This window comes from Tachypleus tridentatus, chromosome 3, assembly GCF_004210375.1.
Source record: "Tachypleus tridentatus isolate NWPU-2018 chromosome 3, ASM421037v1, whole genome shotgun sequence".
In the NCBI taxonomy this organism is placed as follows: Eukaryota; Metazoa; Arthropoda; class Merostomata; order Xiphosura; family Limulidae; genus Tachypleus; species Tachypleus tridentatus.
The window spans coordinates 42,982,394-42,998,058 of NC_134827.1; the positions used below are offsets into that span (position 1 = coordinate 42,982,394).

General features: G+C 32.5%; 1 protein-coding gene across 5 annotated transcripts in view; it reads right to left on the reverse strand.

Moving 5' to 3' along the window:
- The window catches only part of LOC143246774 (NPC intracellular cholesterol transporter 1-like), a 90,720-nt gene that overhangs the window by 21,654 nt on the left and 53,401 nt on the right, over positions 1-15,665 (reverse strand). For all 5 annotated transcript variants that reach the window (XR_013026155.1, XM_076493917.1, XM_076493915.1 and 2 more), the window contains 4 exons: positions 13,431-13,520; positions 11,125-11,315; positions 5,283-5,395; positions 4,911-5,037 (listed from right to left, as the gene is read on the reverse strand). Coding sequence is in view for 4 of the 5 variants with exons in the window: in XM_076493917.1 (XP_076350032.1) it covers positions 4,911-5,037; positions 5,283-5,395; positions 11,125-11,315; positions 13,431-13,520 (521 nt within the window). In the remaining variant the exon portion in view is untranslated. The remainder of the gene's footprint in view (positions 1-4,910; positions 5,038-5,282; positions 5,396-11,124; positions 11,316-13,430; positions 13,521-15,665) is intronic.

Below are 15,665 nucleotides of genomic sequence, written 5' to 3' on the forward strand. Positions count from 1 at the left end.
TGTTGTTTCTATAAGCATGCAGAGTTAATGGAGAGCCTGATGAATCACTGTTGTTGTTTTTATAAGCATGCAGAGTTAATGGAGAGCCTGATGAATCGTTGTTGTCATTTTTATAAGCATGCAGAGTTAATGGAGAGCCTGATGAATCGTTGTTGTCATTTTTATAAGCATGCAGAGTTAATGGAGAGCCTGATAAATCGTTGTTGTTGTTTTTATAAGCATGCAAAGTTAATGGAGAGCCTGATGAATCATTGTTGTTGTTTTTATAAGCATGCAGAGTTAATGGATGACAGGATTGGGATAAATAAAATGAATGGAGAGTAGTCTAGTCCAAAATGAAATAGACTGTATGAATCCCATTTGTGAAGAAGAAATGACAACACTCCTGGGAGAAAGAGGGCTGGATATCAATAGACAAAGCACAGGAAGTCAGGCAAAAATGAAACTACCAAACGGATCAGACAAGTAGTGTCAAATAGAGTAGGGACACAAGATAAAATATGGGACAGTTATGAAGAAAAACGTGAGGCCAGCCCTAGCAACCAGAAGAAGGGAAGTTTATTATTGAAAGTGGGAAAGGCATTGATAAGAAGAATGCCCAATTGAGAGCAAACAACTAGAACTTTTACCAGCCTATATAGACCATGAAGTTCAGAGTCCCAAGCATGCACTAGCCCGGAGATGAACACAATGAGAATACAGCCAGTCAGAGACACCTCCCAAGTCAAGAAAATAAGAATCTAGGATGGGATGGAAATCTAGTGTCTACTGTAGTATTGGCACGGTCGAGCTACTTAGATAAATCCTCCAAAAAAGAGGTGTACAGTTGAGGACAACTGAATCCAAGAAAGATTCTATTGGTCTAATAAATTCCACAAGAAGAAGCAAGCGTGTACAGACTAAATGAATGTGTGGTGCATGAGAAAGTCAGCAAAAAACCTCATGTGCAGATAGTAAAAGAGAAGCACATGTCTCCATGACAACACATTCCATTATTTGTAAATATAGTGGTGAAGGCTGAACTCCACTGAGAAGTGTTGAAAAACACACCAAAAATACTAAATGTAGAGTGGCAGATGTGAAAGGTCAGCTCAGCCAAGCAGCCACTTCTAAAAGAATGCAGATATGATGGGGTAGAAAGAAGAGGTGAAAATAAGCTAAGTATTTATTTAAAAATGTAATATCAGCACCAACTAATAACCAAGAAGATGAATGCCCAAAGACACCATTAAATATACAAGAAGCAGACAAAACCCTGAAAGGAAGAGCACAAAATAGGAAGACCTGATCCTTATGGATGAAGCAAAAAAAACATTTGGAAGATAAGGTAATCAGAATGTGCAAAATGTATTCACCCTATTGAATGTAGTTGCCTACAGTATGAATTAAAAAAAAACCTTTATGTGGAACCGAAGAACAATAAAAAAACTGGTTGGAAAATGTCAGGTCATAAACAGATATCAGTTTGTCAACTGGGTCTATTTTACATGAGTTTATAAAGGTTATTTTTGATGATATAGTTTTCGTTATAAGGTTACATTTTTAGTATAACAAATATAATAAAAAAAATAATGACAATAACAGGTTTTTATGGCTGTTTTTCCTGAATGGTTAGGCTTTGAGGAGTTTCATAGGAATAATATAGGATGATGAACATTAATAATCTTAATTTATTCCTGTAAATGATGAAGAGTTCATCAAAATTATCTGTAAATACTGAAAATAATATAGGTTGATGAACATTAATAATCTTAATTTATACCTGTAAATGATAAAGAGTTCATCAAAATTATCTGTAAGTACTGAAAATAATATAGGATGATGAACATTAATAATCTTAATTTATTCCTGTAAATGATAAAGAGTTCATCAAAATTATCTGTAAATACTGAAAATAATATAGGATGATGAACAATAAAAATCTTAATTTATTCCTGTAAATGATAAAGAGTTCATCAAAATTATCTGTAAATACTGAAAATAATATAGGATGATGAACAATAATAATCTTAATTTATTCCTGTAAATGATAAAGAGTTCATCAAAATTATCTGTAAATACTGAAACTCTCAGGGTTGAGACCAAGAAAAAAATTTTTTGTTATTTTCTTTTAAGAACTTAAAATTATAGCTGTGGTTTTGATGTTTGATCTTTCTTATTTATTGAGTTTTTCATGAATGTGTTTAAACTGATGACATTCTGTACAGAGATCAAAGAAGATTCCAATGTAGTTGAAACTGATCATCTGTATTTCAGGAACTGTGAACTTAGTGAACTAAGCCACTGGTGGTTAGCGAGAAGATGCTTCACATGAGAAGTATTTAATTTTACTGTAGAAATTTGTTAGATATCTGAGTGAAGACGTGAGGTCAGAATTATATTCTGAGACAGTAAGAAGTCATCTGGGACAAGGTGATGTGGTAGTTGAATCTGGTTGGCTTGAACAGGAGGTGTTAATAATTGATGCAAATTACAAGTGTTCCAGTTACAGTGATATCCAAGCTCTCCATGTAGCTTGAATAGGAGGTGGTTTAAAATTAATGAAAATTTCATTGGTTCCAGTTACAATAGCTTGAAGAAGTTTCAGTAGCTTGAAGAAATAGTTTATAATTAATAAAAATTTCACAGGTTTCAGGTAGAATGATATCCAAGCTCTCTATGTAGCTTGAACATGAGGTGGTTTATAATTGATAAAAATATCGCAGGTTCTAGTTTGAATGATATCTTAGCTTTTCATGTAGCTTGAACAGGATGTGGTTTAAAATTGATGAAACTTCCACAAGTTCCAGTTTCAATCATATCTAAGATTTCGATGTAGCTTGAATAGGAATGTGGTTTATAATTAATTAAAATTTCACAGGTTCTAGTTACAATGATATCTAAGCTTTTCATGTAGCTTGAACAGCAGGTGGTTTATAATTAATGAAACTTTCACAGGTTCTAGTTTCAATCGTATCTAAGATTTTGATGTAGCTTGAATAGGAGGTGGTTTATAATTAATTAAAATTTCACAGGTTCTAGTTACAATGATATCTAAGCTTTTCATGTAGCTTGAACAGCAGGTGGTTTATAATTAATGAAACTTTCACAGGTTCTAGTTTCAATCGTATCTAAGATTTTGATGTAGCTTGAATAGGAGGTGGTTTATAATTAATTAAAATTTCACAGGTTCTAGTTACAATGATATCTAAGCTTTTCATGTAGCTTGAACAGCAGGTGGTTTATAATTAATTAAAATTTCACAGGTCCAAGTTATAACGACATCCAAGCTTTCTACATAGCTCAAACAGGATGTGTTTAGTGTTAATAAGTTTCACAACTGCCATTCTACAATGATATTTAGGTTTATCTCCTGGATACATGAGAAATTGTCAGTTATAAGAGTTTTCACAAATTTCATTTACATAACGACAGCTAACCTGTTGTTTAAGATACACAAAATCACAAAGAGAAATATTCTGATACATGAAAGTACCAAACAAAAATGTACAGCTAAAGTTCAGTATACAATACTACAAAGTAGATTTTTCAGCACAAAAGTAACAAGTACCATACATTACGCAAACATGTAAACAACGAAGGCCACAGAAGTTAAGAGTTACAGTTGATTAAGTATACTGAAGGTTAATCATACTTTATAATAAACACAACTATACTGTAGGTTGATCACACTTTATTTGACTGTAACAAACACAAGTATACAAAAGGTTAATCACACTTTATATGACTGTAACAAACATAACTATGCTGAAGTTTGATCACACTTTACTTGACTGTAACAAACACAAGTATATTGAAGGTTAATCACACTTTATTTGACTGCAACAAACACAAGTATACTGAAGGTGGATCACATTTTATTTGACTGCAACAAACACAAGTATACTGAAGGTGGATCACACTTTATTTGACTGTAACAAACACAAGTATACTGAAGGTGGATCACACTTTACTTGACTGTAACAAACACAAGCATACTGAAGGTTGATCACACTTTATTTGACTGTAACAAACACAAGTATACTGAAGGTGGATCACACTTTAATTGACTGTAACAAACACAAGTATACTGAAGGTTGATCACACTTTATTTGACTGTAACAAACACAACTATGCTGAAGGTTGATCACACTTTACTTGACTGTAACAAACACAAGTATACTAAAGGTTAATCATACCTTATAGCAAACACAAGTATACTGAAGGTTGATCACACTTTATTTGACTGTAACAAACACAACTATGCTGAAGGTTGATCACACTTTGACTGTAACAAACACAAGTATACTGAAGGTTGATCACACTTTGACTGTAACAAACACAAGTATACAAAAGGTTAATCATACCTTAATCAGTGATGACGAGAAACCCACTTGTTGAGAAATTTATATGCAAAAACGGCTCGTTTGGGCTGAGAAAACACTTTACATAGAAGAGCGAACAACATTTCGACCTTCTTCGGTCGACGATGGCCGTTTTTGCATATAAATTAATCATACCTTATTTGACTGTAACAAACATAACTATGCTGAAGGTTGATCACACTTTACTTGACTGTAACAAACACAAGTATACTAAAGATGGATCACACTTTATTACTGTGGGTATTATTTTCGTGCTCAATGATACTGTGACCACAGTGATCCTGTTTGACTACATACCTGTCAGGTCACCCTTTGTGGTGCCTTATCAACATTCACATATTGTGAAAATGACATCAAGATACACAGTCTAACACTGACTGAATTCACTTTATTTTAATGGAAACTTCAGTGTTAGACAATTGCGTGTTGTCAGGCCAATCCAACTGAGTATAACTCAAGATGAATGAAGGTTGAAATCCATTCATATAAAATGTGATTAACCTTGTTATAATATATGCCCTACTGCTTTAACAAGTTCATACATACCCTTTTGGACATTCTTTCACTGGGTTTTCACTGAGGAAGTCAGGTAAGAAAGTTATAAAGTCAGACGATAAAATTCTCTCGTTTGTAATATCAACTGAATCACAGGAAAGACAGTGTTCAGAAACAGCTAGAGAGAAAAATGATCATAGTTGACTCTATTCATAAGAAAACAGAGAAAATGTATCCATAAAACTTGTATTTTGAACACTTATTAGTTTGGTTATAAATAAAACATTTATCCAAAGGTAAGAATCCAACTTTTATACATTTATGGTTAAGAAATAGTGAACACTTTTTTCCTTAGTTTCCTAATTACTGTTCATGTCTGGTGGAATGATAGCTGTAAAATTGTACAAGATTTCAATGACAAACCTTTAGCCATTGGACAGTAGCGATGGTCAGGATAGACATGACAGCACATCGGATTAGCTGCCCAACTGAAGTAATCGTCAATCCAGGAGGTTGCTGGATGGGCAACGTATGTTCTGTTAGAGCATTAGTAAAGAAATTTATAAAATTCACCATTATAAACTTCAGACGATGAAATTCACCATTATAAACTTCAGACGATGAAATTCACCATTATAAACTTCAGATGATGAAATTCACCATTATAAACTTCAGACAATATTGTTACATAATAAAAATTGTTCATTCAAAATCAATTACAATACATCGTAGATCTGTTTTTACTCCAGAAGGAAAACATGGCTGATAGTTTATGTATACTAACTTACTATGACAGGTGTATTCTTTATTCACTCAGAATGATAGTTTATGTATACTAACTTACTATTACAGGTGTATTCTTTATTCACTCAGACTGATAGTTTATGTATACTAACTTACTATTACAGGTGTATTCTTTATTCACTTATACTGATAGTTTATGTATACTAACTTACTATTACAGGTGTATTCTTTATTCACTTGGACTGATAGTTTATGCATACTAACTTACTATTATAGGTGTATTCTTTATTCACTTGGACTGATAGTTTATGTATACTAACTTACTATTACAGGTGTATTCTTTATTCACTTATACTGATAGTTTATGTATACTAACTTACTATCACAGGTGTATTCTTTATTCACTTATACTGATAGTTTATGTATACTAACTTACTATTACAGGTGTATTCTTTATTCACTTATACTGATAGTTTATGTATACTAACTTACTATTACAGGTGTATTCTTTATTCACTTGGACTGATAGTTTATGTATACTAACTTACTATTACAGGTGTATTCTTTATTCACTTATACTGATAGTTTATGTATACTAACTTACTATGACAGGTGTATTCTTTATTCACTTATACTGATAGTTTATGTATACTAACTTACTATGACAGGTGTATTCTTTATTCACTATACTGATTTCATGTTAACTTACTATTACAGGTGTATTCTTTATTCACTTATACTGATAGTCTATACATGTTAACTTACTAGGACAGGTGTATTCTTTATTCACTCAGATTGATAGTTTATATATGTCAACTTATTACAACATGTGTATTATTCACCACTTGGCAGACCTGGCTGACTAACCTCCCATGAATCAGTAGAGCTACCAAACATTCACGTAAAAATTTAGTTTTTTTGTTGATGACAATTACACAAACTTTAGTTATCAGACTGAAGACAGTCACTCAAACTTCAGTTATCAGACTGAAGACAGTCACTCAAACTTCAGTTTCAGACTGAAGACAGTCACTCAAACTTTAGTTATCAGACTGAAGACAGTCACTCAAACTTTAGTTATCAGACTGAAGACAGTCACTCAAACTTCAGTTTCAGACTGAAGACAATCACTCAAACTTTAATTATCAGACTGAAGACAGTCACTCAAACTTTAGTTATCAGACTGAAGACAGTCACTCAAACTTTAGTTATCAGACTGAAGACAGTCACTTGTAAACAAAACCAAAGGAAAAAATTGTCTTGACATAAAAGTAAACAAAGAACAGAATGAAAAAATGTAAGAAACCTCTATACAAGCCAATAGGTATATATGAACATGTAGTTCACATCACTTGTCATCTTTCATGATACACACACAGCTCTCCTTATATTGTAGTCAAAACTACGATATGTACATGTGTTCAAAAGAATATAATCTTACAAATCAGTTGTCAAAAACTGAAAAAATATATCAGAGGCACCAGAAACTTAATTTTAGATTTGCAATCTATCAGTAAGTGGTCTGTACAGTGAAGTAAACCATTAAATTATCTAGTTAACAGCTGCTAGCATGAAATTTGGAGTTTATCATAAAGACTTTCTTGCCACTAATATTCATTATGTGTATTTATTTTAGTGGTATAATACACTCTCAAGTAAAAATGTGAAACTTTTTATCAGGTGTTATGTTGTTACAATGTTTATTTTGTGCCTCTAAAGGACAGTCATCAGTCTCCAACCCAAGGTTTCAGTGTAAGTTGTCACATTGTTACAATGTTTATTGTGCCTCTAAAGGACAGCCATCAGTCTCCAACCCAAGGTTTCAGTGTAAGTTGTCACAATGTTACAATATTTATTTTGTGCCTCTAAAGGACAGTCATTAGTCTCCAACCCAAGGTTTTAGTGCAAGTTGTTACACTGTTACAATATTTAGTTTGTGCCTATAAAGGACAGTCATCAGTCTCCAACCCAAGGTTTCAGTGTAAGTTGTCACATTGTTATAATGTTTATTTTGTGCCTCTAAAGGACAGTCATCAGTTTCCAACCCAAGGTTTCAGTGCAAGTTGTCACACTGTTATAATGTTTATGTTGTGCCTCTAAAGGACAGTCATCAGTCTCCAAGTCAAGGTTTCAGTGCAAGTTGTCACACTGTTATAATATTTATTTTGTGCCTCTAAAGGACAGTCATCAGTCAAGTTGTCACACTGTTATAATGTTTCCAACAGTCCAAGGTTTCAGTGTAAGTTGTCACACTGTTATAATGTTTATGTTGTGCCTCTAAAGGACAGCCATCAGTCTCCAACCCAAGGTTTCAGTGCAAGTTGTTACACTGTTACAATATTTATTGTGCCTCTAAAGGACAGCCATCAGTCTCCAACCCAAGGTTTCAGTGTAAGTTGTCACACTGTTATAATGTTTATGTTGTGCCTCTAAAGGACAGTCATCAGTCTCCAAGTCAAGGTTTCAGTGCAAGTTGTCACACTGTTATAATATTTATTTTGTGCCTCTAAAGGACAGTCATCAGTCTCCAACCCAAGGTTTCAGTGCAAGTTGTCACATTGTTATAATGTTTATTTTGTGCCTCTGAAGGACAGTCATCAGTTTTCAACCAAAGGTTTCAGTGTAAGTTGTCACACTGTTATAATGTTTATGTTGTGCCTCTAAAGGACAGCCATCAGTCTCCAACCCAAGGTTTAAGTGCAAGTTGTTACACTGTTACAATATTTATTGTGTCTCTAAAGGACAGCCATCAGTCTCCAACCCAAGGTTTCAGTGTAAGTTGTCACAATCTTACAATATTTATGTTGTGCCTCTAAAGGACAGTCATCAGTTTCCAACCCAAGGTTTCAGTGTAAGTTGTCACATTGTTATAATGTTTATTTTGTGCCTCCAAAGGACAGTCATCAGTTTCCAACCCAATGTTTCAGTGCAAGTTGTCACACTGTTATAATGTTTATGTTGTGCCTCTAAAGGACAGTCATCAGTCTCCAAGTCAAGGTTTCAGTGCAAGTTGTCACACTGTTATAATATTTATTTTGTGCCTCTAAAGGACAGTCATCAGTCTCCAACCCAAGGTTTCAGTGCAAGTTGTCACACTGTTATAATGTTTATTTTGTGCCTCTAAAGGACAGTCATCAGTTTTCAACCCAAGGTTTCAGTGTAAGTTGTCACACTGTTATAATGTTTATGTTGTGCCTCTAAAGGACAGCCATCAGTCTCCAACCCAAGGTTTCAGTGCAAGTTGTTACACTGTTACAATATTTATTGTGCCTCTAAAGGACAGCCATCAGTCTCCAACCCAAGGTTTCAGTGTAAGTTGTCACAATGTTACAATATTTATTTTGTGCCTCTAAAGGACAGTCATTAGTCTCCAACCCAAGGTTTTAGTGCAAGTTGTTACACTGTTACAATATTTAGTTTGTGCCTATAAAGGACAGTCATCAGTCTCCAACCCAAGGTTTCAGTGTAAGTTGTCACATTGTTATAATGTTTATTTTGTGCCTCCAAAGGACAGTCATCAGTTTCCAACCCAAGGTTTCAGTGCAAGTTGTCACACTGTTATAATGTTTATGTTGTGCCTCTAAAGGACAGTCATCAGTCTCCAAGTCAAGGTTTCAGTGCAAGTTGTCACACTGTTATAATATTTATTTTGTGCCTCTAAAGGACAGTCATCAGTCTCCAACCCAAGGTTTCAGTGCAAGTTGTCACATTGTTATAATGTTTATTTTGTGCCTCTGAAGGACAGTCATCAGTTTTCAACCAAAGGTTTCAGTGTAAGTTGTCACACTGTTATAATGTTTATGTTGTGCCTCTAAAGGACAGCCATCAGTCTCCAACCCAAGGTTTAAGTGCAAGTTGTTACACTGTTACAATATTTATTGTGTCTCTAAAGGACAGCCATCAGTCTCCAACCCAAGGTTTCAGTGTAAGTTGTCACAATCTTACAATATTTATTTTGTGCCTCTAAAGGACAGTCATCAGTCTCCAACCCAAGGTTTCAGTGTCAGTTGTCACACTGTTACAATGTTTATGTTGTGCCTCTAAAGGACAGTCATCAGTCTTCAACCCAAGGTTTCAGTGTAAGTTGTCACACTGTTATAATATTTATTTTGTGCCTCTAAAGAACAGTCATCAGTCTCCAACCCAAGGTTTTAGCGCAAGTTGTTACACTGTTACAATATTTATTTTGTGCCTCTAAAGGACAGTCATCAGTCTCCAACCCAAGGTTTCAGTGTAAGTTGTCACACTGTTAGAATGTTTATTTTGTGCCTCTAAAGGACAGTCATCAGTCTCCAACCCAAGGTTTCAGTGCAAGTTGTCACATTGTTATAATGTTTATTTTGTGCCTCTAAAGGACAGTCATCAGTTTTCAACCAAAGGTTTCAGTGTAAGTTGTCACACTGTTATAATGTTTATGTTGTGCCTCTAAAGGACAGCCATCAGTCTCCAACCCAAGGTTTAAGTGCAAGTTGTTACACTGTTACAATATTTATTGTGTCTCTAAAGGACAGCCATCAGTCTCCAACCCAAGGTTTCAGTGTAAGTTGTCACAATCTTACAATATTTATTTTGTGCCTCTAAAGGACAGTCATCAGTCTCCAACCCAAGGTTTCAGTGTCAGTTGTCACACTGTTACAATGTTTATGTTGTGCCTCTAAAGGACAGTCATCAGTCTTCAACCCAAGGTTTCAGTGTAAGTTGTCACACTGTTATAATATTTATTTTGTGCCTCTAAAGAACAGTCATCAGTCTCCAACCCAAGGTTTTAGTGCAAGTTGTTACACTGTTACAATATTTATTTTGTGCCTCTAAAGGACAGTCATCAGTCTCCAACCCAAGGTTTCAGTGTAAGTTGTCACACTGTTAGAATGTTTATTTTGTGCCTCTAAAGGACAGTCATCAGTTTCCAACCCAAGGTTTCAGTGCAAGTTGTCACATTGTTATAATGTTTATTTTGTGCCTCTAAAGGACAGTCATCAGTTTCCAACCCAAGGTTTCAGTGTAAGTTGTCACACTGTTATAATGTTTATGTTGTGCCTCTAAAGGACAGTCATCAGTCTCCAACCCAAGGTTTCAGTGTAAGATGTGTATTCATGAATTACTACCACTTTAAGTCTGTGGCTGTGGTACTTTTTATTTTAGAAAATTATGTATAATAGCTGGTTGACTGGGAGAATTATTGTTATAAGGATAACACAGTAACCTGATGAAGTGTTAGTCACAAATAACAGTTAAGAAACTGACAGAATAGTTAGTTCTTTATAAGATAAAAACCTGTTAAACTTTGTCACTGGCTATAATAACAGTTAACAAACTGACAGAATGTTTTCTAGATATTAACATGACAAACTGTTGTTAAATAATAAGTAATAGTTAGCGTATGAAGAGATATTAAGAAGACGAAGCAGTGATATTCATCAGAAATGTAATTAGAAATTGTTTGACAGTAAAAATGCCAGCTATTAATTTGTCCTGATCCATTAAGAAAGTCAGATGAGAACGTGAAGAAAAGTTTACTCACCGAGAAGAAACATTAGCAGCGTTAGAAATCTGAGTAAGCAATGAATACTGATTACATCCAGAGGAAGCACAGATCAGGTTTTGATTCTGATAATCTGAGTAGTTGTAACCTCCTTTCATAACAAAATAAACAGGAGCTCCTACAGACAGATACTTTTCTAATGCTTCAAAGTAGTTTAGGACATACGAATCCTACAAAAACAAAATGCATAAGAAAATAGCAACTACATAGTTTTAATGGACTGTTCATGCCTAATATTAATGGACTGATCATGCCTATTTCTGGAGTGGAACAATGTACAACTTCTTTAGTGGTACCTTCCAGTTCAGGCTTATTTTAGAAACGAGCTAAAAATATTTTGTTTTTACTTTATTTTTTACTGTAATGCATGATAATAATGTAATAAACTTGGGTAAAACATGTTTTTAAAACATGAAGGGCACCAGAGTTATCACAGGCAAATCATGGAAGAGATTAAATCCAAAACTCTATCATGTTAACAATGTCTAAATAAACCCTTGTAAGAATGAAGAACAGTACTTTAGTTTAACAGGTTCAAAACTGCTAAAAAGTTTTCAGTCCTATAATTTTTACCTACTTAATAAAGAGATATATGACCCAATATAGAATTTTAATTTAGATATAATGAGCTTGAAACCCTTTGACAGAAACAAAAACATGGTCACTAGTATGTTTATTTGTAGTAACATACAAGAACTTGTTAATGTCATTATTTGCATTAAATATTGAAACAACCTGAGGTATTTAATGCTAAAACATACATTTCTCCAAGATGTTAAATTTTATCTTTTTCATAGATATTTATAAAAAGTACAAACACAGAAGGTCATTCACTGTGACTTACAGTTTTCTGTTTATGTTATAAAACTAGAATGTTAATAACTTGTAAGTCTGTACTCTTCTCAGTAACTATTGTCTATTAACACTGATGCTGCAATGAGTTTTCATAAAATGTATAACCATGCCAAAGTTATTTTATTTTTGTGTGGCTTTGCACAAATCTACTTAAGTGAGGAGTGATATCTCTTTAGTTAAGTAGGATTGCTTTCCAGCCATTTTTCTTTGGAAAATTGTAAAATATTTCAAAAAGTTAACTTTAAATCCCTGTTTATCTTGCTAATGGCAGGAGATTCATCACAATGACTTCCCAAGTTGAATGGTTCTCTTTTGGAATAATAGCTGTCACTCTATCAGTAAGGGTATTTCTTCTTTTTGGCTTGAAGTATGATTTCATAGCCCATCATCTGGGATAAGATTTCAGAGATCACTGCTGTATGATACAGTCCATATGTTACTTTTACCATTCTAACCTTGACAGAGAAACAGTTGCTAATTTGTTTTTATATTGTATAAATGACTTTTAGATGTTTTCTGAAACACACAGTCATTAATTCTACATTGAATTTTTTAGAATTTCCTCTAAGCATTCCTAATTCCTTCTTAATTACTTCAATACAAATTTAATTGTTACACATTTGCTAGGAATAAAGATTTTTATGCATTGGATTTTGGTGGTAGTAAATATGATTTATTAAAAAATCACATGTGGCTGTTATTAAGCATTTCATGAGCAATTAAATATTTGAAAAACCACACACAGTCACATAAAAATTGATAATAATTTCAGGTTCAACAGAAATATAACAGGCAAAATAAATAAGTTTTACCATTAAGACTGCAATCAGAAAAAGTTTTATTAAATCTATTTAAAGAATCAGACTTAGTTCAACCATATAAGAAATTAAACCATTAAATTATTTTATTTATACTGAGAAGTCACAGATATTATTTTAACCACATAGAGTACTTACAATAATAATTTCATCTTAGCCACAGATAAACAGCTGTGACCACATGGAGGAACTCGCACAATATTATTGTAAACAGACACAATTATAACCACAGACACTCAAGGACAGTTACTTCTGTAATCAAACTGAAAAATCACAGAGAAGGGTATTACTGTAACCAAACAGTGCTTCCAAGGTTGTATAATAACCAATTTTATAAATCAGTGTTGCATTGTGGTGACACATATTACAAGTTAATATAAAAATAGTGCAATATAGGAAGACTGTAATTACAGTTATAATAAATACTGCAGCGAAAAGGGCTTAAAGTTATAGAACTCATGACAAACCATTATTCTGTACAATCAGAGAGCATATAATAATTACAGTAAAAATGGTTTACACAAAGCTGGTATAGAAACAATGCATTCAATACAAATAAAAATAATTAAAAACAATGTCTATCAATGTTAGTACTTAGTGTGATAGACCAACCTGAGGCATTGAAAGTTTCTGGTCAAGACCAACTTCTATTTGACTGACAACAGCTACTGAAGAACACAGCCAACCAGCAAAGATGGTTAACTAAGAAGTAAAACAACAGCGAAATCAACAGAAAAATGAAATTAGTTTCAGTAAAACATGTATAACTATACCTCAAAATAGTATGTGTAATAAATTACAGGCATTTTTATTATCTAACAATAAATGTGTGAGTAGGTTGTCAGATTCATTTAAACTCCAATAAAACAAGAGGAACATTACAGTCTAATACTTACTAACCTTTTCATGATAGGTCAAGGGTCAAAACCATTTCATTGTGATTGAATTCAAAATTTTATTGAACAACTATTTTATGAATCTGTGTCAATAACTTTGGTAACAAATAATAGATTATAATTCAAACTTTAATATTATATATATATGAGTTAATTTCATAATTTAAAAGTAGATATTAAAAGAACACACACATAAATATTGATTTTTAGGAGTCACATGGTATGTTGAATGTAACACTGTTTAAAATTAGATGTTTGTGATGTTAAAATACTAAGTCTGTAGTTTTGTACAAATTAGAAACTCAAGTTACTGATTTTAACAAGGTAGAATATAAAATGTCATCACCTTCACTAAATTAAACATGGTGGTTCTCTTCGCCTCTTTCCATTTTTGGAAATGGTCCTTTATATACACTTCGATATATGACATGTGAATAACCAATTGACAACTTAGAATCTCACTCTCATAGTTTTCTCAGCTATTTTCAGCTGTTAAAAGGCTACCACATTCTTTTATACTAAGATTTCAAGGAGGTAGGTTGTGTTTTTACTCTGCACCATGTTTAATATTTTATTATACCTAAATATAGCTTAGTTACTAAGCTTGATAAATTAAAGTGGAATTCTATGGTATCAAATTAATAATTTATACTTTTGTGGATATTGAATTATATATATAAAATGTAAACAAATATTTTGCTTCCCATCCTGCATGCGTAACATTTTAAAAGCCTTGGCAACCTATGTCCAGCACCAACCAAGTTCAATAGTTGTAGGTAGAAGAAATAATTGTTTGTGTTATTTCTTTATTTATTGTTCTATATTTTAAGAAATGTATAAAACAACAGACAAAATATAAAGTTTTATTTAAAACAAACCTTTGAAATGTATTTAGATTTTAGAGATGACACAACTGATACTTGAGATTTTGGGGATGAAAACAGCTTTTTTAAAACCATCACATGATATCACTTGACATTCAGATTAGTAATGAAACAGACTCAATATTTTCACAAGGCTTTAGTTATAAAACTTCATTAAAAATCTGATTTTTTTGTGTAAAAAAAATCTGCAATCTTTATAAACATCTGCCAAATTTTGTGAAGACACACATATTACAAAACAAGGTATAAATAGTTAGCATGTGAAAATGTATATATTAACTCGTATATATATCATACCAAACACAATGCAAAAGGGTTGAACTGAAACCAAAAAATTACCATACGAATGACAAGTTCATATAACTTATCAATGACAGTATGTGGAACAAGAAATTCTTTAAGGATAGGTTCACTTTCCATTCATCAGTTTATAAATGATATACTTTAATTAAATGTTTTCCATCAGTATTATAATGGTATTATTACTGAAATAATTTCAAAATGAAAATTTATTTTCTATTGTTTTAACCCTCTCACTCACTACAGGAAGGTCAAAGTACATATGTATTGATTTTTAGAGTTAATATCAGTCATACAGTAATAATTACTATCTGTCATACATTAATAATTCCTTTTGTAATTACTATCTATATACATTAATAATTCCTTCTGTAATGAACAACTGATAGATATTAATAATTCCTTCTGTAATGAACATCTGATAGATATTAATAATTCCTTCTGTAATGAACATCTGATAGATATTAATAATTCCTTCTGTAATGAACATCTGATAGATATTAATAATTCCTTTGTAATTAATATCTGATAGACATTTATAATTCATTCTGTAATTAACATCTGATAGACATTAATAATTCCTTTGTAATTAACATCTGATAGACATTAATAATTCCTTTGTAATTAACATCTGATATATATTAATAGTTCTTGCTGTAATTAATAACTATTATAAATTAGTAATTCCTCTGACAGTTAGTGCCAAATATATAGTAATAATTCCTCCTATAATTAACATTAGTAATACACTAATAATTTCTTCTGTA